The 27,892-nt window shown below is 33.7% G+C and overlaps 1 protein-coding gene across 11 annotated transcripts in view; it reads left to right on the forward strand.

Moving 5' to 3' along the window:
- LOC123696491 overlaps window positions 1-27,892 on the forward strand; it is a 63,605-nt gene that overhangs the window by 15,393 nt on the left and 20,320 nt on the right. For 10 of the 11 annotated variants that reach the window (XM_045642687.1, XM_045642712.1, XM_045642705.1 and 7 more), the window contains exons 2-8: window positions 16,489-16,517; window positions 24,157-24,297; window positions 25,579-25,707; window positions 25,966-26,125; window positions 26,470-26,698; window positions 27,010-27,353; window positions 27,427-27,579. In XM_045642687.1, the coding sequence (XP_045498643.1) occupies window positions 24,182-24,297; window positions 25,579-25,707; window positions 25,966-26,125; window positions 26,470-26,698; window positions 27,010-27,353; window positions 27,427-27,579 (1,131 nt within the window). In that variant the 5' untranslated portion in view covers window positions 16,489-16,517; window positions 24,157-24,181. The remainder of the gene's footprint in view (window positions 1-16,488; window positions 16,518-24,156; window positions 24,298-25,578; window positions 25,708-25,965; window positions 26,126-26,469; window positions 26,699-27,009; window positions 27,354-27,426; window positions 27,580-27,892) is intronic. The other variant, XM_045642732.1, reaches the window with a different exon arrangement.

A 27,892-nucleotide genomic window follows, 5' to 3' on the forward strand; every position in this document is an offset into this window, starting at 1 on the left:
TAAGGAGCTGGTATTCGTGCTTGTATAGCATTGTTTTCTTGTGTTTTCATGATATACTAGCGTAACTACAATGTATTCCATTAATCCTAAAAATCCTAAAATATATTCCATGTCACTAATGAAGAAAATGCCTTCTCCTGATGAAATAATGTTCACAATAGGTTCAGTAGATATGGGGGTAATTTTTCCATAATTGCAATCTTAAAGTGGGTTAAAATGTCGGTAACGTACAAACATACAGGTGAAGCTAAGCGCGTTAAAAAACTCGCGATAGTTCACTCTACAACAAAATCAATAGAAAACAACTATCATAAATCAGAAACATAGTAAATAATGTAATTTCGTTTCATTTTAAACTTCTCTCATTGGCGTAAAAAGGGTAGTTACATCAGACTGCACATTCAACGCAGCTGAATTTAACCACAGGCTAACCTAACACTTAAAAAGGTCAATTGCACTGTATGGACCGCTACGATTCATGTAGGTCATATATTACGTACTGTATTCCAGTTTTATAGGGCTCATTGTCTTTTGCTTTGTATTTTAAAGGGCTGTTAGTTAATGATATATCACACTAACATAATTGCGTGGACTATGTATACTATAATACTCCTATGGAAGGGATGGGGTTTAATCTGAAGCCATGTCCATCTGAAATAATCATTTCTAAGACTGACTATAAAGGCAGTATTATTAGCCTACCGTTCTTTAAAAAAACACTCTTTTTGACGAATACTTCAAACTCGGTTGTCCATACCTCCCGAAGTTTATCAGTAAACGGTTCCTAAAATCGAAAAGCTTGTATGAACGGACCGTTATTTTTAGGAATATTGTAAACGTAAGATATAGCGGAGGGGTTATACACCCTAAAAGGCCGTAAAGTCATAACTCGTCTTAGTCGTAAATAAAAATTAAGTGTACATCTAAAGTCTTTATAATTAAGCGGAAGAAATTGCGTATTTTATTAGCGCAATAAATGTCGCCTCGCAAATAGCTGGATGCGACCCTTTTTATTTTGAGACAAGGAATTCTTATTTAAATAAAAGGAGAATTATTTACGCGCGTGCTTTTATTTCACCCTTTGAGATGTCTGGAAGGTAATAAATAAATGTGTGGAAATTCTTCTTGTCTCTACTTTGTTAGGAAATAAGCGTAAAATGTTTATTTATTTCATTTTTAGTACAATCTAAGTATCAAGAAGCTAGCTTCCGCCCGCGACTCCGTCCGCGCGGATGTCGGTCTTCGCGTAAATTAATATTAGACCCGTATGTGACCGTGTGTTCGCCGTTGTACAGAACAACGTCTATGGAGGAAACTGAAAAATTAAGATTTATTTTTTTTTCTACGTATTTTCCCAGGATAAAAGTATCCTATTTTATGCCCAGTATAATAAGGTATAATTATACCAAGTTTCATCGAAATCGAACCGTCAGTTTTCCCGTGATGCCTTCACATACAGACAGACACACAGACAAAAATTTTTTGACGTGACAACGTCTTATAATTCGATAAAGCCGGCTGCACGCACGAAAAAACATGACTCATGCGGCGTTACCTCGCTCTGACTCATCTGAGGCGTTCCATGTAAGGCTTGAAGTGCGAGCGAGAGCGCGGAACGAGCGACAAAGAAGCACAATCGGACGTTGTCACGTTCAATTATCGTCAGTAAACCGACTTTACAGACAACCAATTTTTTAATCACATATTTGGGTTTTGTATCGATCCAGTAACACCCCCTGCTATTTATTTTTTCAATATTTTCAAAGTACAGAATTGACCCTTCTACAGATTTATTATATGTATAGATAGTGTCGATGGCCGGTCTTGACCATGTTTAATGTAACTTTTTACATTGTGTATCCCATTTTGAATCTGGTGAGAAGCGGTTGTATATGTTATGTAAGGAGTGTCGAACATACAAACATTTTTTTGAAAGAAAAACATTAAACTATTCTGATAACATTAAAGATGAAAATATTGTAAACAAAATAAAGAGGAAAATAGGAACTTATCTAAAAAAAAAAATAGCTAACGATAGAAAAGTCAATATTCCCTTTATATATTTACCCATAAAGAGCAACCACAGAATATATCCAAAGATAAACTAGTATTAATAAATGAAAGGTTAGGTGATGAAAAAGCCTCCGAAGTTAAGTCGATAATATTTTATAAGGTTGTCTTCTACGCGATCCCTCAGGCGCAAGGGGATATATGTACTAACTTCATAATACGTGTATTTTCCTTCCCTAAATAACATTTCAGTATCGTTGATGTAAGAAAATAACATTTCGATGTAATTTCGCGAAGTTTAACATGTATTTAAAGTTTGATTTTGTTTCGCGGTAAGGAAATAGAGAAGTAGAACTTGCTTTAAAGTATAATATGTTGTTTATTTACTCTATGGTTTGGGTCAAAGAGAAATGCTGTAAGTGACGATATTTTTGTGCATTCACGTTCTTATGCTTAGTATTAAGTATTTTATTTGTAATTGGTTTTATATGATTATTTTTGTGTTAAAAGACTGCGTAAGGGGTATTAGTCGTATTTGTGTAACTTAATAATTTTATGAGAATATTTTCAGTTTGCAGTTTGTATTTCTAAGTGTCTGAAATATTGTTATAGAATGTAATAAATAAATTATGCATTATCTGTTTCATAACCAGCCATTACAACCATCAAAACTGTTCAGTTTGTACCTACTGTTGATTTCTTGCCAAGTTATATAACTTAACGTAACGGTTTTGATACTTTATAAGCAATCGTTGCAATAAATAAAAACAAATGTTAAAATTCTTGAAATCTAGTATTCTTCGCATTTACGTTTAAAGTCTCAAATATATTATTAGATATAGGTATCTGTAATAATGGAGATAATAGATAATCAAGATTTTATATATAGGTGGTGCACAAGTTTGTAAACAGCTTTGCTTGGCATAAAGCCTGTTATAATATAAAAAATTAAATAGCACTTTCAGCGCTAAATTTATGGCTTGGATCTTTCGCAGTATGCTTTAAAAGCTTGGAGCCAAGAGCTTCTAATATGCATAGATATTTTTCCACATTACTTATTACCACTTTAATATCGATCGAAACCCATTTACCATTGAAGTCTCACGGCTATGTCAATAATAACTACCACAACATGGTTTGAGCATACGAATTCAAGCTCCTTCATATTGAAATGTGAGATGAGACCTTGTATTCCACATAACTAAATTCTAAGAACATTTAATAAACGTCAGGAGATAACATGGGTTTTGTAGTTGCAACCAAGGCAACTAATAAATCGGAATGGCATGAACGCCACCGTCCTTGGCATAAGGGTACTCGACCCAGTGCCGAGATATATTAATCTTTAGCACACACTAAACGAATATGAAAAATAGTGTCAAGGAACGTTTTTAACGAGATTTATGTAAGGGAAGTAGAGCAGCAATTACTTTTGCCGGTGCATTTAGCTTCAGGTATTTGTGACGTTAGTTCCATGAAAATTGAATTACGGTTATATTAGCGTTCGTTCATTATGAGACAATGTGTTTATGGAGCATGTATTAATGCCATATATATATATATGTATAGAGACAAAAAATTAATTGTAAAAAATATGCCTATGTACATTATCATTGACGAAAAATACTAAAATTAGGGTTTTATTTGTTTCTTTTGGTCTCAAATAATGTAGCTATTTCTGAGAAATTTAAAACAAATATTGTAATTGACAATAAGCTACATAAATTATCATAAAATATAAAAATGAATGGTGAACAACGGTTGCGTTGTTGAATGTTCAAATAATAAATGTGATCTAAATAATAAAGAAAAGAACAAAGGAACTTCCCTCACAGTTGTTATTTTTGCATGAAATGTTTAAATGTTCGTCTCGTTTCAGACATAACGATCGTATTGGTACCAATTATTTCTATTTCTTACGAACATTAGTACAACGATATGCTTTTACATTGAAATCATGCAAATAAAAGAGAATACAGTAATCAAATGTTATAAAATTCCCAATAACATTTCTCCATCTAGTTTTGTTCCACTTTGAGTCAAAGCGGAGATAAACTTAATTCTGTTTCCTTCAGCTATCGAAACAACAAATTCGGGAATCGAATATTTACGTTTGTTCAAAGCAAAAAGGAAATTACGTATGTAAGAGACAGCTTTTGAATTCATAATGCGATAGATTTCAAAGTTTCCAATGCCTGACTGATTTTCGTATGAATTTAATATCTTGATTGCTTGATACTCTTGTTGATACTAAATACTGTTGAATATAACATTGATTAAAGTAGTTCTCGATTGCTGACAGTTTATCGTTTGAGTTGCCTAATTAAAGATGTTTGGTGAGATTGACATTTCAAACGAATTCTGCTGTTAGTTTGAAATGTTTACTCTAATTAAATAGTGTTTGTTCTCCTGTTTGTGTGTTATGATTAAACGCTTAAATGATTTTCTTTGAATTAATTCAATTTGGTAATGTATGCGTAGAATTATTAAGATTTACCTGTTTATAGTGAGAACTTATATTAACTTGTTGACTGAGACACGTTTATTATAAACACATAAGTTATAAACTCGATTAAATAAACAATTTTACTTAGGTACAAGCAATTTCTTCAAAAGTTAAGTTGCCTTTATGAAATAAAATAAATTGTTTTTTCAACGGCAATTTTATTTGACCTTTGGTTCTAAATATAATGTTTGGTGGGAATCGATATGTTCTTTGTGTAATAATAATACGCATAATCATACAGTCTATTTACAGACTTATTCCCAGAATTTTATCACTGATTGAACTTCACAAGGTATAGGAAAGATATATTTATGTATTTGCACATTAAATGACACATTCTATTTTTTAGCTAATAGCTGTGCCAGGCTGTTTCACCCACGGACGAACCCACGAGCAAAATCAAGTAATTTTATAGCTCATGTGTTATTATGATAAATAACCTATACTATAAAGTCAAATCCGTAGTAGTTTTTAACAAAACAGTAACAAACGTCCAACCGATGTACATGTATAACCTATATTATCTACTATAAAGTTTCAGTCAATTTCGTCTAATAGTTTTTTCACGAAAGAGTAACGTCCATCCATACTCAAAAACTTTCCCGTATATAATACTAGTAGGATATTCCTCAATTCTACTACACTATATGATTTTAACAAGGTATCCAAGATAGAGTGCACTAATGGCTATGTCATCGTTAGTTTTAATTATGACTTCATGAGCTCCCGCTAAAATGTTTATTCAGCAAACGCGTGGAGGCGGCCAATTAACATAATATGGCCTTTATCAAAATATTGCCCCTTAGCTTGGGTTAAGTAAACCTATGTGAATATATTATGGATCGTTTCAAAAGGTATTTAGTAGTGACCGTGATGGTGTAGTTATTGCTAATTGATGTAAGGAATTATTGGGTGAATTCGATCTAGAATTTGGATATACATAATTGTATGTAGTATATTGAGTTATTATAGTTTATAAAATAGGCTCACCGCTTTGGACACGAAGCAGAAAATCTATTTTGAATTACTCCATAAGGTTTTTACAGAAATAATTGTCTTTCCTAAATAGAGCAATAACAATAATATATAAACACACAGTAGAGGAAAAGTCTGTTTAATGAAAACTCGAATTTTTGTCATAAAAAATACGTTACGTAAAGAAACAAACGAAACAATCATTATCCTTTGAAATAATCAAGCTTAAAGCTTCGATAATTACAAGTCACAGATTAAAAAGTCACAGATGTAATAAACATAAAATGTATACGCTTAACACAACCTTTTAACACGTACAAAATGCATCGGGAATTGTTTTTATTGCTACATTTCGAGGTTTAAAAGTGCTTTGGTGTTATTAGGGTGTACATAAGGGTGGTTTTAAACGTGTTTATTTGTGTAGGACTTTGTTAATGTGTTATCGTTTTAAACTCGTTTTGTGCATTGTATTATTGTAGTCTGTTTATTGTAAAAGTTTTGGCTGATTAATGTAAAGCTTAGGTAATCAAAATATTCGTTCTGTCTGCGTGTTTAAAATCTAAGCAATGTTCATCGAACAGTTTACTTATATTTATTTCGTTAGAAAATAACTAAACTATAAGGACATGCAGTACTTATGTACAGTTTAGTTACTTAACTATACATACGGTTACATGCTTATTAGATAACAATAATGAGTATGTAACATACTTATTTTATTTTTATGAATATACCTACAGTTGCTCAAGTAATAAACAATATTAAAATAAACTGAACCATTCTAGTTATTGCTCATATACAGTTACTTTGATAACAAGCAATATAAAAATAGTGTCAAGATAATATCTGGGGGCACGGTAGTGCCCCCGCCAAGACGAGCCAAGCGAACAAGCACGGGCACTACCTACCTTTTCTCGAAGCGCTTCGACGTTTTTTTGAACCCTCATAACTTGGGTTTGGATTATGCTAGATTAACAAAATTTTCGGGATATATTGTCAATAGCGGACTTATTGAACATATTAAGTTTTAATTACATTAGCTTTTATACTTCAGATTTTATTTATATCTAAAAAACGCTAATTTCGTCACTGACTCACTGATGATCATCAAAATTCTTAAGGTATTTCCTAATGTCCTAGAAAGCTGAAATTTTGTATGTAAGCTAGTATTAGCACACAAACAACAAAAAAATTATAAAACTTGTAACTTTCATCCCCCAACCCCTTAAACTAGGGGATGGGAGTTTGTATGAGACCTGTAATTTTAAATTAAATTTTGATGACGCTAGAGGTCTAATCTAATAATCTAAAACTTGGTTCCCCTAGATATATATATGTATAGGTACTCCTTGTTAAAAAAAATTAAAACTTTAATCGACATACTTATAAAATTTTGTTACAAACAACTTACAAAAAGAAATGAAATCCCACCAAAAACATTTTCATGTAAAATGTTGCCAAGACGAGCCCATATGACTCGCACTGTCAAAAAGTTATCAGATCTCATGTAGAGCGAAGTTTCTAACACTACACGCCCTAACTCTACAAGGCCTAACTTCACAAACTCTACACCTTAGTCAAAATATGTGGCTTGGCCGTTCGTTACTACAAGAACTATTGTATAACACAAAAGTAATGCACAGTGAATTAATTTTTCACCTTACGCCGATGTGAATGTAGCGAAATGGCCAAGCCACATATTTTGACTAAGTTGTAGAGTTTGTGAAGTTAGGCCTTGTAGAGTTAGGGCGTGTAGTGTTAGAAGCTTGGCTCTACATGAGATCTGATAACTTTTTGACAGTGCGAGTCATATGGGCTCGTCTTGGCAACATTTTACATGAAAATGTTTTTGGTGGGATATTATTTCTACGTATGTTCCATAAAATTGTGCGTTCAATTATCCTTTATATTTCTATTTGACAAGTTTATTCGTACCTTTGTGATGTTTCTGAAAATATTGCCTTTTGATGTGTCTCCTTACATATTTAATAAGAACATAAATAGGTATGTCCGATGTTGAAGATAACGTTTCTCATGTTTATTGTATAACTACTAGCTTTCCGCCCGCAGCTTCGCCTGCGTTTCCAAAGAAAAACCCGTTCCCGTAGGATTTCCGGGATAAAACCTATCCTATGTCCTTTCTCGGGTATCAAAATATCTCTATACCAAATTTCATGCAAATTGGTTCAGTACCTAGTTAAGGCGTGATTGAGTAACAGACAGACAGACAGAGTTACTTTCGCATTTATAATATTAGTATGGATATAGAATATGTAATATCTATAAATTATTCAACAGTGAAATAACTCTTTAAATTGTGGCTTTTTGGGTCATATTTTAAATGACAAATCATGGAAAAGGTTCTCAATTTCGTCTTGTGTGTCACTTCATAACATTGTTGAAAGCTTGGGCCTTTTGATAGTCCTAATAATATTAGACCCTGAAATTAGGCGTATTTTTTTAATTATGATAAATAATATGCAATCGAATATAGTGTTTTGCTTTGTAAAAAAAAATCGGTTATCTTTCAGCTGAATTTCTCATATTATATTTGATGGTAAATAGCAGAAATAATTCAATCAAAGAACTAAGAACACCATTGTTCTCTGCGTCTATATCTTTCCTCACCTGACATATAACGTAAGACCTGTGACCTTGTGACCTTAATGACTGGCCCGAGGATACAGTCATCTATCCTTGTTAATGGTAAAAAGAACTGAACTGGTGCCAAAGAAAATAACTTATAGAAACATCGAAGAATGGTGGAAGCGAAAGTTCGTGTCTTTGTACGCGAAAGAAAATTCGAAGAAAGTAAATCATTTGTAAATTCCCATATACATAATTTTATATGCTGAAATAGAAACCGGGTTCATCTACTAAAGATGACTAGGAATTAAGGAACTAAGCCTATATATTGTCTTTAAGTTATCATGGCTATATTATTACCGGAATAGGTTTTTTTATTTCCTCATGAATTACAATTCGTCTACCTATTATATTATAACGATCTACTCTATTATTATAATTACAATAAAATTATTTTAATTAAAAAAATCTATAAGTATATATACTAACACGTGAAACACAAAGTTAATCGCTACTAATCAAAATTATTAAACCATCTTTATGACACAGGTATTTTAGCGAATTCTCGTGGGGAATTAAAGCAAATGGTTCGAATAAATGGAAACTCGAGGGTATTTGTGATCGAAATCGTTTCCATTTACTGATTTGGAAAATTTCAATCACATAAAATTATGAATTATATATGAAGTCTAGTATACAACAAACAATAATAGGCGAAACCTTCAAGTTACTTTTGAAGTTTTCTAAGTAATTAATTTATTTTTTATTTTTTTAATAACACCTTATTTTTTTTGACTAACTGATGTTCGCGAGTTTGTCTACGCTTATAACGTAACGCTATACAGCTCTAGTTTCGACTCCAATTAAGATACTCTTTTGTCAGTAATTATTCTCCATCATTCAACCAAAAACGATTAATTCGGTCCAGTTATTTCGGACCTTATATAACTTAAACCAATATAAATATTATGTTACACATCACAGCAAAATGAGCCTTATTTACTCTATCTCGTATCACGAAATTCGTCCTAACTAAACGCACACCATTATAGCACCCAATTATTTACATGAAACCATTTTTAGCATACGTTACATAAGTGACTCGAGTACACTTACGAAAACTGATTTTCTCTAAGAAAAACTGTCACAACCAGACGCTTTGGTTCTCTGAAAGCGATGTAATAACGTCCCTGCGCTAGACGTTAAGTTTATTTAGAGCGCTAATTCCGCTGAAGGTTGGAAGAAGTCGACGTAGATGGCTATAAAAGCGATGGAGATGCCAAAGACTGTTGATGTTAGAGCTTATGAGTTACTATAGTGTTACTTGTAGGGTATGCAAGGAATGAGCAGACGTCTGATGAGATGTATAACGTCACATTAACGTGAATTGACGGTTGATATTGTGATTACCTATGTGTATTTGTTGATGTACTATTTATGTATAGCTTTTGTTTTCGTGTAAACAAAATATGTCTACTTAAATGATAAATTTGTAAAGAATAGAAAAAAGTTAGATCATGAAAGGGATTCGGATCCGCGTTCTTCGCCTTGCCCGGGCGACGCGGGTTCGAATCTCGCCTCTTGATCGAATGTTTTCTATTTTCTAAAAAAATCTTATTAATAAAGCATTTGAATGCTATAAAAAGAAATATCAAATATTCCTACTTATATTTGTAAAGTTAGAAAAGAAACTACGATGCCTAACAAAAAAAGTAAATAATATACTATGCGCACTATGGTATTCTGACTTAAATAAATACTTTGTAAACATTTCTACAATTCAATTGTAAGGCGATAGTGCTTTACTTAAGAACCGATGCTTTTAACAAAAAGATCGAGACGTTAAAAAGGGCGAACGAAAGATTCGAATACGAATTTCGCTGCACGATCAATTCTTTTATACTCACATATATCGCGGGTCTCAAACCATAGGGGCGTATATGCAAAAATGTGATTTTTCGTTTTTAATGCCATTGGATTCTACTTTAAGCAATACATAACCTCAATTTTTCTTATAATTTAATACCGATTACTTTTTGTATAAAATGCAAAATATTATTTGCCGTAAGCTAGACAATCTACAATTATTGTTAGGCCATATAGCCGTATAATAGACGTAAGAGCAATATTATTGCTTATTGAGGCAGTTTTGACGTGCCTTATAGACGTATGCACATACGACTGTTTGTTTTATTTTAACCTGAAATCATTGTGTCGAGCTATATAGACGTATGCACATACGACCATCAATGTCAACATGTTCCTGGGGATATTTAGTCATCACTGCGGACGTATGCACATACGTCTACATATTTTAGTATTGCCACACCCCGGACACTCCATACAAAATTATAGTTTTGACAGTCACACTGTAGAGACTGCAAATGTGTGTGTAAACTCTTTATGGTTGGCACATTTGTGACTAGCGTAAAAAAAAATTCGCGTTTTTCTGATGAAATACATCCGTAAACAGCACAATATCTAACCATTTTCTACGAAAAACGATAATCACAAATCCAAAATAATAAAATTGCTTTAAGTCAATTTGATTAATGTTGTCAATCTTCGTTGCGTTTCGTCTAAAGACGTCGTTGGTATCGTCCTTGCGGAGAAATGGGTACCATAACATGTCTGATCGTGCGGGGTGAGGTAAGTGTTTAATTTTGGCGGGAGGCGGAGAGTGTCCGTTCTGTAGCGTTTAGCTACTATTATGTATTCTGTGGTATTGCTGTCTCCAGATTTCGTCACTAGGAGGACGACACAGAGCAAGTTGGTGGACGTATCGTCATGTCAACAACACGGAAACACGATCATTCTGCAGTGAGATGCCAAAGCGAGTAGATGTAATTCTAATGCGTGGAATAACTTTAGTGAATTTACTATAAATATATCTTTAATATATATAAATCTCGTGTCACAATGTTTCAATGGACTCCTAAACCACTTAACCGATTATAATAAAATTCGCACACCATGTGCAGTTCGATCCAACTTGAGAGACAGGATAGTTTAAATTTCAAATCGTTTTAGAGAAAACGGGCGAAGCCGCGGGTGGTAAGCTAGTTATTTTATAAAGAACATTGCATGGAGAATAATAAGGTTAAGATTTTCACAAGCCGAGGATAGACCAATGTTGGTGTCATAAGTTTGAGCAGTTACGTAGTAAGAAGAACAGAAAGAAAAACAGGAGGAGTATAATGAAGAACATGTTAATAGGAAAGAATATGCCAAAGAAGAAAAGAAGAAGACAAATTAAAGACAATGGTTGACTCTACTCTTCTTTTCTGTACCTTTGATATCGAAGCAGTATTATACTGTCCCTAATGGACATTTTGGGTAAACCTATCTTTTATAAAAGGAAATTGGGCTTTATGAATTTCACAATACATAATGCAGTGAGCAAACTGGGCTACTGTTACTTTTGGCCAGAGTACGAGAGAAATAGAGGGGCGAATGAAGTCTCAACATGTTTGTATACTTATATCATCAAGCTTACCAATGTGGAACACCTGATTCTTTATTCTGATTGCTGCCCAGGACAAAATCGAAATTCAGTGGTGGCTTCAATGCTTCAATGTAATGTCTCCAGCAAATCATGTAAAAATTAGGTTATCAATTTGGCCGGTATATTTTTTAAGTGTACACCGATTACTCCGAGGCTTCTGGATCGATCTATGTGATTCTTTTTTGTTTGATGCGTTATGGTGTCGAATTGGTCTCATAAAAAATTTATTCGGATAGGCCTAGCAGTTTTTATTTTATGAGCATTTTTGTCTGATCTCGATGACTTAATTGAAATCTAGCAAGTAACTTTGATACACTTCCCGTTAACCGATTAAGCTGAAATTTTGTATACGTATGTAAATTGGATAACGATGAAACATTATCATGACATAGAGCTGATTTGATGATGGAATCGGAAGGTGGCCATAGGAACTCAGTAATATATTGACTCAATTTTATCGAGTTTGGGCTCGTTTGATTCGTGTTGATAAAAACACTATTAAGTATTAAAAATAACTACGTTAAAAACAACCGACTTCAATTATCATCATCATATTATTTAGATGTGCTATTTATTCAATAGCTTTGAATTCGGTGCCAAGCACTAAGCACTTAGTATCAAACCTATTTAGTAAATAGTACATCTAAATAATCCATACTAATATTATAAATGCGAAAGTAACTCTGTCTGTCTGTCTGTCTGTTACTCAATCACGACTAAACTACTGAACCAATTTGCATGAAATTTGGTATGGAGATATTTTGATACCCGAGAAAGGACATAGGCTACCTTTTATTGCGAAATATTTACCACGGGCGAAGCCGGGGCGGACCACTAGTATGTAATAATTAATAACATCAAATCTTTTTTTTATTTTTTACTCTTCCGTTACATATTGAAGTCGGTTGTTTTTAACGTAGTTATAAATGTTTGTGACTTTAGTCGTTTAAAGTAGGTAAGTAACTATGTTCAGATTTATAAATAAATTTAATTTTTTATATGCTTATTTTTATTTTCACACAGAAAATATTGTGTAATTACGTCCATTTGTTTTTTTTGTCTAGATTGTAGAATAAAACTGGTTTATACCTCTACTTTGAATTCAAACGCCTCTCAATATAAATGCCAAGCCAAACAGGCGTAAGATTTTTAAAAACCGCGTAAATAACGTTAATTTCGATGGGTTCTCATTCCTAAATTACAATATTTTGAGTCACCGACTAGGTAAAAATAAATATAAGTATAAATATTAATAATTTAAGGAGAAGGGTTTTACGTCCATAAATTCCATACATTTATGGGTAAAATTTGACGGAGTTTTGCCGTCTATTCGTCATGGCAAATAGACGTATCAGCTAAAAACTAGTGTTACAGAGGGAATATCTTAAAACCAAGCATTCCATATTAACTGCAGTGTAAATATATAGCTACATGCAAAAACACAACAAGGTGGCTCAATCACAAAAAAAGTTATTAAGTTTTTTGTCTCTCCTGAAAAGTAGGGGTTTTGTGGATACGCCCCTATGGTTTGAGACCCGCGATATATGTACGTACTAGCTTCCGCCCGCGACTCCGTCCGCGCGGAAAAATGAAGATTTATTTTTTTCTACGTAATTTTCCGGGATAAAAAGTATCCTATTTTATGCCCAGGATAATAAGGTATAATTATACCAAGTTTCATCGAAATCGAACCGTTAGTTTTCACGTGATGCCTGAACATACAGACAGACAGACAGACAGACAAAAATTTTTTTAATCACATATTTGGGTTTGGTATCGATCCAGTAACACCCCCTGCTATTTATTTTTTCAATATTTTCAATGTACAGAATTGACCCTTCTACAGATTTATTATATGTATAGATATATAAACCACTATTTTTTTTTTTATGTCAGAGCAAGCAAAGGAGCAGGTGGGCCACCTGATGTTAAGTGGTCACCACCGCCCATAAACACTTGTAACACAGGGAGTGTTACAGGTGCTTTGCCGGCCTTTAATGGACAAATACGCTCTTTTCTTGAAGGCCCCAATGTCGTAGTTGTTCGGGAACACCGCAGGTGGCAGATCGTTCCACAGTTTCACCGTACGCGGAAGGAAGTTGCGGGTGAAGCGGACAGTGGTGGAGCGCCAACCATCCAGATGGTGCGGATGGAACTGGTTTTTACGGCGTGAGGTCCGGTGGTGGAACTGTGCGGCTGGTAAAAGGTGGAACAATTCCTCAGAGCACTCCCCATAGTAAATTCTGTACAGTATACAGAGAGACGCAACGTCTCTCCGCACTGACAGTGGATCGAGCCTATCGGAAAGCCTACGGTCATCGACAATTCGATCTGCTCGACGTTGGATGCGGTCAAGAGGAAGGAGTTGATACTGTGGGGCTCCGGCCCAGAGATGAGAACAGTACTCCATATGCGGTCGCACCTGAGCCTTGTACAGCTGAAGTCGGTGGGCCGGCTTGAAGTACTGTCTCGATCTACTGAGCACACCAAGTTTTTTCGAGGCTAATTTAGCCTTCGCTTCCAAATGACTGCGGAATTGAACGTCACTCGAGATTTCAACTCCGAGGATTCCGATTTTCGGCGATATACTAAGGGGAGTACTCTTAAACCGAGGTTCTACGACAAATGGGGTCTTTTTAGCGGTGAACGCGCAAACCTGTGTCTTTAGGGGATTGAACTCGACAAGATTAAGTTCGCCCCAATCCGAGACTTCTTGGAGAGAAGACACGACTTCAGACACAAGTTTGTTTCGACTCTCATTGAGGCTTTCCTTTGAGGTGTTTGCACGGCCGGGATAAAGAGCATCCCCCGTACTGTCGTCTGCATAGCAATGAAACATTCACTGACACTATATGTATAAGTCTTAATATATATAAATCTTATGTCACAATGTTTGTCCTGAATGAACTCCTAAACCACTTAACCGATTATAATAAAATTCGCACACCATATGCAGTTCGATCCAACTTGAGAGATAGGATAGGTTTTATCCCGGAAATCCCTCGGGAACGGGAACTATGCGGGTTTTTCTTTGAAAACGCGGGCGAAGCCGCGGGCGGAAAGCTAGTAGTTTATATATCTGTGTACTTAGGTTGTAGGTATACTATCACTAGTACGCAACTATGTTACTTGTAACTCCTACTATAACTTGATATTTTTGCGCAAACGTTATAAAACATAAAATTTTGCTTCAAACCTTACATTTCATACATTGTAGCGACACTTGAGTGACAAGCTGTTGGGCTTACCCTAGTTTATTCCAGATTAGATTATCCGTACGTGCTAGGTATTAATTTAATTTAAGGGTCATTGGTCTAGAAATAACACCCTCAGAGATGTATAATAAAAAAAAAATATTACCTACAACCTATTTTTAATCAGACCCCTATTCCTAGCAGGCTTCTGTTGTATTTCTATTTTCTTAGAAAATCTAATTAGACAGAAAATATAAGGTACAAATAATACATAGATGAAGCAAATTGTTCAAAAATCACAGTAAATAAGAGGATGAGATCTTTATCAATTGCATTATTTAACCCGATGTTTGGTTAACTAATGAGTACAATGCGATTTAAATCCTGTGAGTCTTTAAATTTCCAAGAAAAGTTTTTGTTATATATGTATAATTTACATCTAATATTTTTGCTCAAGTGATACGCATAAAGCGATTTATAAATACCTACATTTAAAATCGATCAGTGAACCAAAAAAAACGCAAATAGCTCATTATAGAAGCTTATATTATACCTACTGGAATATATAACCGAATTTGTATATTGTGAAGAGGGGAAGTTAATAGAATCGAGTAGGATTTATCGCGAAGGAAATATTTCAAATAATATTATTTGTATGAAACATCAAATGAAATTAAATCGATGTTCGAAACCTGTGTATTATTTTTGGTTCTTTTTGACATACAAAATAGTTGACATGCGAGAAATGCGAAAACAAAACCCAGCGGCAAAATTTCAGACTATGCTATTTGGATTACTATTTTTTATACATAGTTTATTTGTAGTTTATTATAATTTTCCTTTCAACAGTATTAATAATACATAAATTTTACTTTGCAAGAAGAGAGGAGCAATATCCTATACATACCTAAAGTACCTTTAAATTTTTAGCTATATTTCTATATTCTGTGTTCCATTTTTAAATGCCATTCCCGCCAAAATATATTTCTATATTCTGTGTTCCATTTTAAATGCCATTCCCGCCAATTTAAAACACATTAACGTTCTGAAAGCTCTTGCGAAACTTACGTACGTGATATTTACATAACTTAGCGTAGTTTTCCTACCACAGAGATTGGCGCGTTTTATATTATCTATGTTTGTACGTGAGAATAAACCTATTGTCTTTGCTGTCCATTGTTGTTTGGAATGGAAGCCTCTGGAAGTATTGTTATATCCCTCTTTTCATATTGAATAGAATCCATAAATCGTTATTTAAAATGCCATCCGTTTTTAATAGTTTTTGTGATGGAGAGCTTTTTGTACATTGTATTGAATTGTAATCAACTTTATCGTTCGAAATTTGTTTTTCTTTTATGTTTTTTACTAGCACTCCGCCCGTGGATACGCTCGTTTCATTGTTATTTTTTATACAATTTTTGTGTTATTTCGCATGAAGAACTTATATAACCTACCTAGATATAGGTCGTATAATAAATTATGTGTTGACCAATCTTTTTTGTTGCCAAAATTCGCCACAAATGGTTCAACAATTTAAGCATACGGAGTTATGGAATACATGAAAATTAAACTATGTACTTAGTTATTATATTAATAACGCATGTTAATTTAAAAATAGTTAAAATTGAATTACGATAGACTTAAAAATGTTAACTATTTGGATAAAAGCGTTGATGGACAAAATTGTAATTGGTATTGTGTTTTTGTTTCAGGCATAAATCGGACACGATGATAACCGAAGGTCAGTAACTAAAGTTAAATTATACTACAATTATAATAATAAAGACATTGGTCACGTAGTTCATGTCAAAGTACCTTACCAAAGCGCTAAGAGAAGTTACTATATGATATGAAAACATACTTAAAAAATATCTTAAAACACACATACATATTTAATAGCAGTTGAGCCCGCGTCTTGGTTTATGTGGCACAACTTTGGAAGCTATGAACTATAGCAATCTTGAAAATATCTTGGTTAAATAAACTAAAAAATGTCAAACCCCCTGCCTTTGTCTTGTATATATTCTGTCCTTTTATGTAAAAGTGTTCCTAGATAATTATATCTATATTCTGTCCTTTTATGTAAAAGTGTTCCTAGATAACAAGAGGTTTTTTATTAACTTGTCTCCTTTTCTTGTTGTTTAATATTAAATTTCAGTTCTTGTGCAAAACTCCGAGTTCTTTCAGAATAAAAATATAATTGCTCGAATTCTTAAAATTTACAGACAAAGGTTGATACCTCATAGCGATAGAAGATTGAATTTAAAATTCTTATTAAACTGCACATTTATGTTTATACAGTAAACGTTTGAACAACTTTTTATTTTATTATCAGTTAGGTTTATATATTTAAATGCGATTTCATTTGATATAAAAGAAAGGTATCCATATTAAATGAGGAGACAATAGATAAGACCGATTACATAATTTGTAAAGTAGTAATATAATTATGAATTATCAAACACAAGGAAAAACAAGACATATAAGCACTAAGTTTTGGTATCTCAAAAATTAAAAATGGCATTAAACTTGAGGTAATTTGTATATATACCATTTTTCGTACTTAAAATATGACACAAATTATAATCTCCTTTTTATAAATTTTCGATATTCCGTTCATGAACGCACGAAAAATAACTTTATACAATTCTTCACGAGAAACCCAGCGGAAAACGCGCTTTATTACTCGAGTAGCGAATTTTAAACACTGGAGTTTACAATTTACAGTGTAAAAAGTTTAACGAAATTGAGATTCTTTGTGGTGTTCTGTAATTCACTGCGGTGCTTCGCTTTCATGTTGCGTAGTTCCTTAGAAGGGTTCCCTTGTTTAAACTTTGACAGACTTCCACTGACCCCCATTACAGCTGGGAGCGGAAAAATGTTTCCGTGGCGAAAGAAAATGGTTATATAGAAATAGCATGAACAGCGGTTTTCTAATTTGGAAAAAAGGATTTGTTACAGACGTTTAACACTTTGAAATATTTTGTTCGTGTGATTGCTTTGGATTTGGCGATGCCTGAAACATGTGATGTTAAAGGGAGGAGAAAATACAATTTTAATTAATTTTAAATGTGACTCTCACTGAGTGTCTTTCATAACTCAGCCCCCTGAATCACAGATACAATAGAAATGTCGTGGACCGAACGGGCCGCTGGGGGCTCAATGGGTTAAAACGAACAACTATTCTGAAGTAGATATTATATTATAAACGTTTATTTTATAAAATATGAAAGTAAAGTGAGGCATCATATAAAATCTTCGACTTTTCTTATCCCTATGACTACTCGTAACCCGACATTACTCATATTTCGTTCCTCTTGAGGAGATTTTATCCATTTATCTCAAATAGGAGGGTGTTGATTGATCCGTGAGTTCGTTTAATACACATCGAATATCATTCATGTCTATGAAATCACAAGACAATAAGGAAAATTAAATATCAATATTAAATCATCTCGTAAACATTACGGATACCTACACATATTAGATGACACAGCTAATGTCTCCTCAGGGACATTCTGAGACCGCGTATGTAAAATTCTGATGTACATAATATATGTTATGAACAGAAGCATTGAAATTGCACTTTGAATAAGACTGTTTATTCTTTATATAATTATAGCTAAATCGACAACTGACCTAAAACAGCTACGACTGAAGTACCAAGACTTGAATTCAAAAGCACAGTTTCGTAGACTATCGTAGAACTTGCTACGACGATCTCATAATCACCTCTATCGCTACGAGAAATGTCTTCTTTAGGAAAATCGGTTCCAAACTAGAACTTGTAGAATTAATTAGTTTAGTAACCTTGGTATTTCAAGGTTTAGACAAAGGTTAATACTAATCAATATTACCGTTACTATGGTGGAACATAATGAATAAACGTTTTGTAACTGTCACCATTAGCGGACCCTAATTATAAAGGTACCTTAATGGAAAAATCATGAGAACTTTTTCTGTTTTTTTTTGGGAACTGCTATTTACCGCGATCTTTCCCTTAACCTATATTGTAAAGTTAAATGGCAGAAAATGGCAATAAGCTATTATTGACCTTTGCGTTTCGTATACAAAGGTTAACTACGTAGCTTCTGACTTTGTGTCAGATCAAATGTTAGAAAGCGATTCTGTTTTAATTACGATGTGAAGTAGTAGCACATAAAATTTATATTTTATTTTTACATGTCTTTGTTTTATTACTTGTGAACCCAAAGTGCTGATTTTACGGATACTTTATACTTTATAGTGTTACTTTCACTTGTTTAGATTCAACTCAACTGTTGTCAAGAAGATAACTACCATAGATATTTTGTAGGTAATAGTAGTTTTTTATACTAAATACAAATGACACAATTATACGGATCTTACTTCTAAATTAAACCTACTAGATATAGAGACCTAGAGTCATATATAGAAAACAAATTTTCGAATAATGCCACTGGATAATCAGGTCACAATCACATTTTTCATTATGACGTCACTTTCATACTCGTGGTATATCCACGATATATTTTATATTCCACGGATGTACATCAAGCTCGCAGCGGATCTGGGGGCACGGTAGTGCCCCCGCCAAGACGAGCCAAGCGAACAAGCGAAGCGCACGGGCACTACCTACCTTTTCTCGAAGCGCTTCGACGTTTTTTTGAACCCTCATAACTTGGGTTTGGATTATGCTAGATCAACAAAATTTTCGGGATATATTGCCAATAGCGGACTTATTGAAAATATTAAGTTTTAATTACATTAGCTTTTATACTTCAGATTTTATTTATATCTAAAAAACGCTAATTTCGTCACTGACTCACTGATGATCATCAAAATTCTTAAGGTATTTCCTAATGTCCTAGAAAGCTGAAATTTTGTATGTAAGCTAGTATTAGCACACAAACAACAAAAAAATTATAAAACTTGTAACTTTCATCCCCCAACCCCTTAAACTAGGGGATGGGAGTTTGTATGAGACCTGTAATTTTAAATTAAATTTTGATGACGCTAGAGGTCTAATCTAATTATCTAAAACTTGGTTCCCCTAGATATATATATGCATAGGTACTCCTTGTTAAAAAAAAAAAAAATTTAAGCGACTTATAAAATTACAAACAACTTACAAAAAGAAATGAAATCCCACCAAAAACATTTTCATGTAAAATGTTGCCAAGACGAGCCCATATGACTCGCACTGTCAAAAAGTTATCAGATCTCATGTAGAGCCAAGCTTCTAACACTACACGCCCTAACTCTACAAGGCCTAACTTCACAAACTCTATTCCTTAGTCAAAATATGTGGCTTGGCCGTTCGTTACTACAAGAACTATTGTATGAACAGTGAATTAATAATTAATTTTTCACCTTGCGCCGATGTGAATGTAGCGAAATGGCCAAGCCACATATTTTGACTAAGGTGTAGAGTTTGTGAAGTTAGGCCTTGTAGAGTTAGGGCGTGTAGTGTTAGAAGCTTGGCTCTACATGAGATCTGATAACTTTTTGACAGTGCGAGTCATATGGGCTCGTCTTGGCAACATTTTACATGAAAATGTTTTTGGTGGGATATAATTAAGACTCCATTTGCTGAATAACTCGCGCTTCCCATTTCATATGGAATAGTTTTATACGCTTATTAAATTTACGGGAAATTCGTAATTGACAGTCTTAAAAGCTTTGTCATCTCGGACACTCAATTAACTCTTCTCATAGAAAAATCGTTTCTCCTGCTATAAAATTAAAGTTCAATTTTGAGGGACGCTTCAGGAATCAGGATAAGTCCTGAGATTGCGTTCTTTCAAAGAAAACCCATTCAATAAAACTGTTTTCGTTTGTGATTAATGTGAATGGAAATGCTTCTAAAATAATATCCTTGTGGTTTTTACGAGTGTATAATGAGGTAATGTTCTTTAATAAGGTAATGCTGTGGAAATTATTGAAGTTACGTCAATTAGGCGCTTGGAACGAAAGGTTGTGTTACTATTAAATTCGAGGGGTAAGATAATAAGTTTACATAATAAGTTTAATCACCTTAGGTTTGAAACTGTTAAAATATTGTACGAAATGTGATGTAAACTAAAATTTTAAAAGATAAACTATTCGATTGAAATAATAATGAATTATTTGTATTTACTATGAACAAGTTTTCATTTACTGATATTATTTTCATCATGTCTTACGTTTATAAGATTGAGAAAGCAAATAATTTGTTATTTTGAATTGTACGATGTTTTTTTTTTGTTCTAATAAATTACACAACAGTTGTATTTAACTTTATAGCAAGGCATACATTACGAGACGCTACACAAAAATCTGTGAAGGAAACAAACGATCTAAGAAAACAATTTAAACAATCATACATTTCCTTAGCATAAATCTTTTAAGCGTCTTGCACAAAGATTTATTTGACAACTCAAACCATCGTATTAATTATTATTAAAGAGAAAAGCGGAAGACGACGCATTATTTAAACTAGTGGTAGCCTTAAACAAAACCTTAAACAAAAGAGACATATCCTTGTGTGCGTGTCAAATGCATGGTAGTGTGTGTAGTGTATGTTTCATGCATTACTAAAAACCAAGCTAAAAACTAACCTAAAAACAAATATAAGCAGCACTGCACTTATCTATACAGTTTTTTTTTTGTTTTTGTCAAAATTGAACGCCTGCGCAGTTAAAAAGGAGATAATTATTTGCTTCACGTATTAATTAAAACTTTGACACTTAAGATTGACACTTAAGATTTAGAAATAAATAAAATTTTGCATTTTAACACATAGATAACAGAAAAATACAGAAACAGTAATGTCGCAGGCAATAAGTGTTTGTTTAAATTCAACCCGATGTAGGTTCTATAGCGTGAGTATTGCGGAGACGGGTGCGAATTCTCAATATTCCTTTATTGTTGAATCGCAAATATTTGCGAAATTCAATAGATAACACTCAGTGCAGATGCCGTCTGAGTTGAGGCTTTGTATACGCGTTTGTAGGAAAGGAAATTAGCTAGGGGATGCTAAAAAGATAAAAAAATATATAATATAATGCTCTAAGTTGACTTTAGCTAAAAGTAGAGTGAGACATATGAAATATTATCAATTACTTATTCAGTTAATTTTTAAAATGTCCATATGACGGGAATTATTGAAGCGTAATGGTAATAATTGCACTTCATGCGTCTATATGATGCCAAAGCCATCGTATCTCTAGTAAACAATTCAAAATGAAAACTAACATAAAATCTTATTTAGCGTTAGTGTTAGCATGTTGACTGTATTTGTTGTTATAAAATTTTCATTCATTTTCTATTGTAATCTACGTATTCATTTAATGTTTCGATATTTTTACTACTAGAGAACAACAAAACTTATGAACCTTTTATAAAAGCTAGCTGCACTCGTCTCTATACGTAGGTATGAGTATATTGTACATTGTACGATATAAATTCCGTACTGTTCTTGAAAATGTAATACTTTAAAAAGTGCCAGTGTTACATGTCTCAACAGCAATAAAAAGTCTCAAGAGGACAATGCATCAGATGCATTTCACGAAAGATAAAATTTGCTCTTAAGGGAATTGACAATCACCATTGTCTGCTTACAGTGCCTTAAGAATGGTTAAAACTGTAGTAATAGAATAGAAAGTGTTACAAGTTAGATGACAATGTATTAAACTTAATATTAAGCCTACTAACTAATACATATAATAATAATTACCGATGAAACTTACAATGCCTATTGCAACAAAAAATTTACAAACATGTGTAATAATTGTTACGTATTAGAATTTGACCTGAAGTTGGTGGACTATAGGCGTCATGACTAACATTATCATTACAATATTTAACCTTATATTTAAGGTATAGTCAACTTATCCTTAAAGTAAACTTATGTTCGTTCTCAGCTTACAATCCTCTCGTATAAATATATAGCCAACAATGCCATTGACTTCGTTCTCAGCTACATATTTACTAATCTTCGGCTACCATTCTTATTCCATTCTCCACATATAAAATTCACAAAAGACATTCTAGTAGCCGATGTATCGATCTGCTATTTGGCAACCAGCGGTGCCATGCGGCGCTGCGTCCTCGACACTAATGGTACCTTACGTTGCTTGTAATTATGTATGCGTCTTGGATATCGATAAGTCTAGAATTTTCTATGATGGAAATACTGAGGTTATAATACGTACGTATTTTAAGTAAATAAGTGAATATTATACATGACAGTGGAAACTCAAGGATTCAGAAAATAGTTTACGGCTTAGGTATTTATATGCGTTTGTTCTTTTCACTTTTACATCTATTTTGAGTAAGTAGGAATTTACGACTATACATACTATAATATAAAGTTACATTACGTATGAAACACTAATTTATAGAGATTATCGTTACAATCCTAATGCAGTGAATTGACTGCGCTTACCTACTGACTTATAGTAAACTAGCTTACCGCCCGCGGCTTCGCCCGCATTGTCTAAAACCTAATAAATTATATGCTAATACCTTCCTCTTGAATTACTCTATCTATTAAAAAAACGCATCAAAATCCGTTGCCTAGTTTTAAAGATTTAAGCATACAAAGGGACATAGGGACAGAGAAAGCGACTTTGGTTTATACTATGTAGTGATATATAAATTTCAGCTTAAAAACTTATTGAAAATAATAATAATATATTATGTTAAATGACTCATTCACCGCAACACTGCTTTATAATGCACACAAATAACTGCACATGATAATGCAGCGCATTACGATGTCAGGATGTCGTTAAATCGATAATCTGGATTTGCATCAGCAACGTAAATTATTACCAGATTTCCGTGCCTTTGTATAACAAATATAGATAGTTTTTTTAAATTTATATAATAGATATTCTATTCTTTTTCTGCTTCTGTAAGTTAAATTTACTGGTACTCTGAAATTTACACAAAAACAGAGCATTTGTAAACAAACACATATTATGTTTAATTGGTCCGTTTTTGGGTTCTCTACATTTGGAGTTATTGTTATTTCTGTAATAAATTAATCCTTTCTTGCTTCTTGTTCATAATATATATGAAGTATAAAATTAATATTTATTATTAATACTCCTTAAATAATCAAAGTTATATGGCAATTAACTAATGCGGTTTTTTTAAACCTATTTCACAATCCTATTAAAACATTATAATTATATTAAATTCTACATTTTTCTAGGGTCTGAAATAAATAAAGTTTATAGTGTAAAATTTGTTGTATTGCTAGCCCAGCTAGTAGTGGTAGCTTATAGCCTGACCTTTGAAACCTATGTCGCTGCATTAGTAACAAATATAAGCTGATATTCAAATTGCTGTTACTTTTGAAACCAATGTAACAGAAACAAATATGGGCTTATAATAATATTCAAACTTTCCAGGCGGTGGAGTGAGGGCGGAGGCGCCATGAGCGCGGGCGTGCGCACCGCCGCGGGCGACTCCACGCCCGGCTCTGACGGCGATCGCATCACGCGCCTCTTTCCCAAGTGCAGACCGAAGAACATGCAGCACCACCACGATAGGTAGGTAATATTACTTCTTATATTTGAGAATGCCCATGCATAGACAACAAATCATGTAACAATAACTTTTACTTGCCAGAAACGCATAATACCAGATCTTTGTCTTGATAGGCAGGCGTCTCCTTAATAGACAGTATTACGTATTACGTAGTGTAATGCAACTTTAACTGGGAAATTAGAATATTATGTAGAGACTACCAGAAGAATATAAGTTGAGTGTGACATTTTCATAATTGCGTTGTTGTAAAAAATAGTTATCGTTTTCCACTCCTGCAATTATGTCTATAGTACGTGATAGTACTACAATTATAAGAGCATTAACACGAAGCAATTTGTCAAAGTCAATATGTCATATAGTTCTAGAAATAACCGCGACTACTCAGGACTCATGAATTAAGGAAAAGTTTCTGAGTACCTAAGAGAGAGGACAAATGCCATTACATATTTGGCCAATTCTTTCAACATTCAGCCCTTTCATTTATTACAAAGTTGGAATGTACGTCACCATGTAATTTGACGAGCCTCACTAACGAGACGTAATATATTATTCAACCATCGTAAAATGGACGCATAATACCAAGATTAGCATGGCTGATGGAAGTAAAGCTCGTGGTTAGGTTGAAGACGTAAATCGAAGAAACATAGACGCAACTAGGTCGTTACGTGAGGCGGCAAGTCTGAGCGGTTTGCAGCCAACACGCGAAAGGGTGATTAAACTCTACTGTTTAAAACGGATTGGGGTGCGGGAATACATTGAACTGTTTGCTTTTTAGGACTTTATTTTACTTTGAAATTGGAAAATGTATGAACAGGTTTTCGGTTTTTATCAGCTATTCTGGAAAACCTCATCGTATTGCTTTTTTTTGACGCATTGTTTGAATCCGAATCAAAATTATTTAGATTAAAAACAACTCTAGGAAATGGTTGTTTAATTTTGTTGTCCTTTGTTCTTTACTAAATAAAAACAGTCACTTCGACTAGCATAAAACTGGCACAGCGGTAGATACTTTGCTGGTTTTATATTACAGTTTCCTACATTATACTCGTAATTTGAAGGCAAATATTTCAGTGTCCAAAATACTGAAGAAGCTCGATTATTCTATAATCTAGTCGAGATATTCCATAATGAATAGAGTTTATCATTGCATTATGTTGTTGTATTAACTAAGAAAAAATTGTTCATTACCCCGATTTAAGGTTTATCTCTTTGTTTATTTTTGTTTGTTGTATGGTTCTCATTTATGCCGTTCGTTAATAGGTTTGCCTTTATATTAATTTCAGACTGAATACTGCCATAGAGGGTCGGGAGCTCAACAACATGAATAACGTGTCATCAGACGAGGATCGGGAAAATGACGTGCAGCCCGTCATAGTCAACTCCAAGGGTGCCTACAAGCTTAGGGATTCTAGGTGATATAAAATTTTAATGTTTGAAAGTAAAGGACAAGTTAGTAGTGCAGTTCCAGTGTAAAAGTTATAAAATTTCTAAACAGCCACTCTTTGACGATGACGATGATAATTGGTCAAGTCAGTTATTAAAAAGTTTTTCCTTTGTATGCTTATCACCTGTTAAGACAATTCATATAAATAGTTAATCGTAATTTCGATAAGTCCTTAAATGTCACGTTCATTAATTCGCTTTAATAAAAAAAATTCTCTCAACACCAGAATAATAGAAATCGCCGGAGGGAGGGAAGTTTACTCCCAGAGTCGGACAAAAGCGGCGAGAAAATTACGTCACAACAACACGCATAAGCACAACTTGAGGAATAAAATAAGATCCATCAGCAAAGATGCTGCCGACTACGGAGATACCATCACAAACGAGGTATACTATCTTTATTAGAAGCCTGGAAGTTTACCTAATTATAAGGGTCAGACCGTCATTAGAGATTTGAATAGCAAATAGACAACATTCACTGGCTTGATTGGGGTTATGTCAGTGTGGGAATGCCTTTTAACTAACTTTTCATTGTGTCACGAAAATATTAGATACCGAGATTTGGAGATGGGACTATAATTTATTCCATCCATTTGTATTGTGTCTTTCTTACACCAGCTTTAAATGTTTTCATAATGTTATAGAAGTTATTGATAAATGCTGTTTGATCATTATAGTTAAAACAACAATGATATCCGATTTTCTATAACACACACATTTCCCATTTCCAGATATCCTTACACAGGATAAACAGTGAACCCAAAAAGATGATATCAAGACACACGTCACCAACATACACGAATGGTGATCAAATTCTAGAACAAACTATGGGAATACCCAAAAACAGTTCCCCCATACTCGACCCACATAAGATTGCCGATGTTAGCGCTAAGAGTAGTCCGATAGCAGTTGTAGCTGATGGTGAAGTCGTGGTCTTTGATGACAATGACGACTGGAAAGGTGATCTTAAAAATTATTTCAAATGCTGTAATATTGATATTGCTTTTGACTGTGTTTGTAAAATTGTTGCGAACGAAGAGCTTATTAAACTTGCTGTCTTTACTCAATTAGCATTAAACTTAATGTGTCGATTAACTGCTCAACCTTTTCCATAACTATTTTATGTTGCCTTCACACCTTTACTTTCTCCTGTATTCACGTATTTATTCATAGCTTTTGCGTCGAGCCTCCACGTTCACCGATTTGTGTCATTTATTTCCTCCCGTTAACCATATTCATACAATCGTTTTTTCTCTTTCTTTTATTTTCAGTTATATTGAATTCTGTGTCTCTAGGTTTGAGGACGGAACCAGACGCTAGTGATGACGAAATCGATATGAGTGTTAAAAGGACTTTAGACAATTTGAAAAATGGTGATAGTGAAATGAACAATAGGAGTGAAAGTGATGGCAGTGACTCGAGTCCTTCGAGAGATGACGTCAGACTAAGTGATGCCAGCCCCACTGGTGTGTGGCTTTCTGGGGATGAAGACAAGAACAGGGTTACTAGGGTAATAGGTGAATTGCCGATCGCGGAGTATGAAGGATCACCGAGACGGTATGGCATTGGTACCCAAAAAACTCATGTTAGATCGCCGAGGCCTGGATTTCCTCAGGTTCGCATTTTACTACGACAATCGTCTTTTTCATTTTTCGAGTCATTTAAAGACATTTTCTCCTTTGTTACAGCGAATTATAACAGAGAGTAGAGATGAAACCCCTCCACCAAGCTCAACAGCATTTGACTATTTGTACGAGTTCTCTGAGACGAGGAAGGTGCTCGAGGAATTCTTTAGATGTCCACAGCAACAGAATTCCAATGATGAAATTGTTAATTTTCAAGTATGTTCTTCCCGTGATAAATTCATTATACATAATGTTACTATTAATTATTGTTTATTAGTGTCTTTTGTATATCAGTTTGATTCTTTCTGTCTTATTGTGTGTAGTTCATTAATGTCAGCACGATATTTTTTGGAAACATAAGTTACATCAAAAATTAGGAATCGAAATAAAACCTACTAACTGATAATATCTTAAGGCTAGGGCAGCATAATTCAGGCTTCCAAGGAAATCTCAAAGAGAATTTATACATTTTTAATATGTACAATTAAGAAAATTATTTGTATTTTTCAACTCTATTTCATTCAACAAC

This window comes from Colias croceus, chromosome 1 (assembly GCF_905220415.1).
Source record: "Colias croceus chromosome 1, ilColCroc2.1".
NCBI classification, from domain to species: Eukaryota; Metazoa; Arthropoda; class Insecta; order Lepidoptera; family Pieridae; genus Colias; species Colias croceus.